Source organism: Chelonus insularis, unplaced genomic scaffold (genome assembly GCF_013357705.1).
Source record: "Chelonus insularis isolate UGA/USDA-ARS -01 unplaced genomic scaffold, ASM1335770v1 contig_632_pilon, whole genome shotgun sequence".
NCBI classification, from domain to species: Eukaryota; Metazoa; Arthropoda; class Insecta; order Hymenoptera; family Braconidae; genus Chelonus; species Chelonus insularis.
In genome coordinates, this window is record NW_023276675.1 from 1,741 (window position 1) to 6,415 (window position 4,675).

The 4,675-nt window shown below is 42.7% G+C and overlaps 2 protein-coding genes across 2 annotated transcripts; both read right to left on the bottom strand.

Moving 5' to 3' along the window:
- Positions 1–838: 838 nt before the first annotated feature.
- On the bottom strand, positions 839–1,783 carry LOC118070504 (uncharacterized). The gene has a single exon (XM_035089129.1). The coding sequence runs from the start codon at positions 1,781–1,783 to the stop codon at positions 839–841; it is 945 nt and encodes a 314-aa protein (XP_034945020.1).
- Positions 1,784–1,829: 46 nt separating this feature from the next.
- Positions 1,830–4,464, bottom strand: LOC118070505 (uncharacterized). The gene is made up of 2 exons (XM_035089130.1): positions 3,022–4,464; positions 1,830–2,876 (listed from the first exon to the last, which is right to left on the bottom strand). Exons 1-2 carry the CDS (start codon positions 4,462–4,464, stop codon positions 1,830–1,832), a joined length of 2,490 nt encoding a protein of 829 aa, XP_034945021.1.
- Positions 4,465–4,675: the final 211 nt, after the last annotated feature.

Below are 4,675 nucleotides of genomic sequence, written 5' to 3' on the forward strand. Positions count from 1 at the left end.
TCTTGAATTGAGGATACCCTCAATTTGGCAGAGAACGGTGGTGAACTCTTCATACGTGAGCAGGGATTCGCCCACAACTCTGCGAAGATGATATTTCATAGATTTTACCCCTGCTTCCCATTTCCTCCTCCAAAATGTGGAGATGCAGGGGGTTGAAGATCCACTTGGTTCCCTGATTAGAGATCATCGAGGTGATTTGTTTGCACTCTTTTGATTGTTGGTTGAACAGTTTTCCTAAGTTCAGCATCAGCTCCCATGAAGTTGGTACCTCGATCGCTCGTTAAGGTAGCGCAGATCCCTCTTCTGGCTGTGAATCTTTTATAAGCTGCGATAAAGGCGTCAGTTGAATAGTCAGTGACTAACTCCAAGTGAATTGCTGATGTGGATAGACAGATAAATAGTGACACCCATGCCTTGTAGGTTTTTGTTGATCGACCCTTCCAGGTCTTTATCATAAAGGGTCCTGCATAATCTACTCCTGAGTGTAGAAGGCTCGTCCTGGTGTGACCCTGGTTGACGGAAGTTGTCCCATTATCTGTGAGGACGCTTGGGCTCGGTAGCGAATACACCTGGGACATTTGTTTATGAATGATCTGATCGGTTTCTTCCTCCAATGATCCAGAAATTTTGACGGATAAACGATAACGTGTCTTGAGTTGATCCGTGCATTGTTTTTTCATGTGCATCTCGGATAATCATCCTTGTTAACTGAGATTCCTTAGGTAGAATGTATGGATGTTTCGCATTGTGAGGTAGCATGGAATTCCTAAGTCGTCCACCAACTCGAAGAAGTCCCTGTTGATCTATGAATGGAAATAATTTGATGAAGGGGTGAGACTTACGCAGTTCTTGGGTCTGATGTCGAAGCAACGATAACTCTTTCATGAACTTGTATTGCTGCGTTAGTCTGACCCAGTGTTTTTGTGGCGTGATCTAATTCTTCTGGAGTTAGTGGCGAGGATGGTGGAATGGTTGATTTTCTTCGAAGTTGGTTTATAACTCTCCAACATATAGCAGTGATTCGAATGAGCCTTTGATATGAGGAGTATCGATATAACAACTCCCACTGTTTAAGTGATGTTGAGGTATGAAGAACGTGCACTGTTGATGAATTCTTCATTTCTAATTCTTTCTGGTCATGTTTGGTTGTTGGTGGTTTCGGCCACGTGATTGGATCATCGTGAAGCCAAGCTGGTCCAGTCCACCATAATGGATGATTTGTGAGTTCCGCTGAGGTTACTCCTCTGGAGGCGCAGTCTGCAGGATTTTGCTCTCCTGGAACATGACGCCATTGAGCATGAGGGAGGGTCTCTTGAATAAGACACACTCTGTTATGGATGAATTCCTTCCATTTTGAAGGATGATTTTTTATCCAGGTGAAGGTGATAGTTGAATCAGTCCACATGTAACAGGGTGCGGTTTCGAGTTGTAATGTGGTGATACATTGTGAGAGGAGCTTGGTGAGGAGAACTGCTGCTGATAACTCAAGCCGAGGAATGGTGAGCCGTTTGAGTGGTGCAACTTTCGTTTTCGAGCACAGGAGTGTAGTGGTGACTTGGTCATTGTGTCTCGTTAAGATGTAGACTACTGCTGACATGGCAAGTTGAGATGCGTCGCTAAACCCGTGTAATTCAATGATTGATTTTGTAAAGGTTCCTAGCCATCTCGGGATTTTTATGTCCTCTAAGCTGTTCAAAGATTGTAGGATGATGGTCCACGTCTTCTGTTGATTTGCAGGGAGCTCATCATCCCAATGTAGTTTGATGGCCCAGAGTTCTTGCATGAAAATTTTTGCTGTTATAAATATTGGAGACAATAACCCGAGTGGATCAAACAGCTGAGCTATTTTGGAGAGGACTGCTCGTTTTGTAAACTTTGGCTGCTGCGGTGGCAATTTGAAATGGAGGTAGTCCTCTGATGGATTCCATAGTAGTCCAAGAGCATGGGACTGATTGATTTTTTATGTGTATTTCGTCAGTTGATACTTTATATTCGTCTGGAACTTCCTTGAGTATTTCAGCATTATTGCTTATCCATTTGCGTAGTGGGAGGCCGCCCGCCATGCAGAGATTGTTCACTTGTTTCGCCTTTTGTTCCGCTTCTTTGATTGAGTCAGCTCCTCCAAATATATCGTCGACATATCTACCCTTTAACATCGTGTCAATTGCAAGTGGAAAGTTTTTTCCTTCATCTTCGATAAGCTGCAAAACTGAACGTAATGCAAGATATGGTGCGCACGCCAGCCCGTAAGTTACTGTGGTCAGTTGAAATGTGATTACTTTGTCATCGTCTTTCCAAAGGATCTGCTGCAATTTCCAGTCTTCTGGATGGACTTGAATCTGTCTATACATCTTCTCAATATCAGTTGAGAACATGTATCGGTGTTGGCGGATCCATATGAGAATGTTGAACAGATCAAGCTGAAGCTTGGGTCCTGAATGCAATAACTCGTTGATAGGTTGACCGTTTATCGTTTTGCAAGAGCCATTGAAGACGACTCTTAGTTTGGTGGTTGTACTTGATTCCCTTTTTACTCCATGATGTGGCAAGAGAAACGATGGCTGTTTAGGTGGAGTGTCGCTGGGAAGTTTGATCATGTGTCCCAGCTGTTCGTATTCCTTAAGAAATGATGAATACAGTTGATGATATTCTGCGTCATTCGCGAACTTGGTTTGAAGGCTGTGAAGCAACCGCATCGCTGTTGGCCTTGAATCTCCAAGGAGACGAAGATCAGATTTGAAGGGGAGCCTGACTATATATTGTCCCGTCTGAGGATTTCTTGAATGAGTTGACTTGAAAATCTCCTCGCAAGCTTTCTCATCAGGTGATAAGGTTTTCTTTGAGTCTCCAATTTCCCTCTTGGTGCCAGAATTTCTCTAATAGGTTATGCAGATCATTGTCAATTGAGCAATGATTGGATATAGCGTTATGTTTCGTTGATGACTTGCAGGTTGGGCCAGAGATGATCCATCCTAGTTTTGTCGACTGAGCAGTTGGGGTATAAGGTGGACCATGAATTACTTTTTTTTCCAACAGCGTTCCATAAACATCAGCTCCGATGATCATCTCAATGTTTCCTGGTTCTGTGTAGTCAGGATCTGCTAGACGTAGTTTTTTGATATGATTCCATGAAGCTGGATATGTTTTTTCAGCTGGGATTGTTGATGTTAATCGAGGAAGGATGTGAGCATCAACAGTGAGCTTAAAGGTTGATTTGAAGCGAGGTTGAATTTTGACTGATGTAATTCCTCTAGTATTTCCTGATTGATATGCACCAATACCAATTATTGGAAGTGAGGACTGTTTCCGTGTTAGGCGAAGCTTTTGTGCTATCTTTTCTGAAATAAGAGAAATCTCTGAGCCTTGATCTAACAAGGCACGGATGGGTATGAATTCTCCAACAGAGTTAGAAACTTTGATTATTGCAGTTGGCAAAATGATGGTAGCTGGAGCTGATCGCACATGGTGAACTTGTTTCGGTGATGATGCTGAAGGCGTTGCATTATTCGTTGGAGATGGTCGTTTTTCATGTAGCGAGGTGTGGTGTTTCCTACCACAGGTTTGGCATCTGGCTGTTGATTGGCATTTGAACATCTGATGTGGTCCCAGGCAGTTAAAGCACAGTTTGAAGTCCTTTACAACTTGGTTTCTTTGTTGCACTGTTTTCCTGTGATATGCTGGACAGCGAGTAAGTTTGTGCTTCTCTGAACAGAGCTGACATGACTCTTTTTTCCATTCTTCTTTGTTGTTATGACTTGTGAAATGACTTTTCAGTGGTGGGCGTAATGTTTTAGATGTCCTTTTCCCTTGCGAATTTTCAATGGCTCGTAAGGTTCTTGCTCTGGAGATGATGAAGGTTTGCAGTTTGTCCCACGTCGGAGGTTCATCTGATGAGCCTATGTGTTGTTCCCAAGCTCTGATCGACCTTGAGTCTAGTTTTTGCCGAACTACTATGTGTACTAATATGTCGTCCCAGTATTCGACTGGTCGTTTTAATGTCTTCAATGTTCTATAGCTTTGAGTTATTGACGTATATAATCTTTCCAATTCCATTCCGCTTTCCTGTTTGACTTCTTTGATTGCGAAGAATCCATCTAACGTGGAATTGACAAGAATCCGCCGACTATCATAGAATGATTTTAGAGATTCCCAGGCTTGAATAAAGTTGTCAGCTGAGATGGTCGTGGAGTCGAGTAGTTGAGCTGCTGGGCCTCGCAGACAGCTTTTTAGATACTGAAGCTTTTCTGTATCCGAGATTGAGTTATTCGCTACAACGATTGATGAGAACAAGTCTTTGAATGACAGCCAATCTTGATGAGTTCCATCATAACGTGGAAGATTTATTCGTGGTAATCGAGGATCATGAGTTGCTGACGAAAACTGGTTGTTCATTGCTCTCGTGGCTAGACCCGAATCTTGTCTATTGAAGTTTTTCTCTTGATGCTGAGACATTAATGTTTTCATCTTTTCGACAGTTTCTAGGTAGTGATCTTGAGCTTCATTAAATATATTTTTTGAGAAGTAAGGTAAGGAGTGCAGTCTGCTGCTGTCGCGTTTGTCCAGTTTTTTCCGCTGCAATTCTAATCGCAGTGTTAGCAACCTGGAACTTCTCCCAATCGTTAGTTACTGCTTCAAGCCTCGTTTCCACTCGTTGACGAGAAATATTCTCTATTCC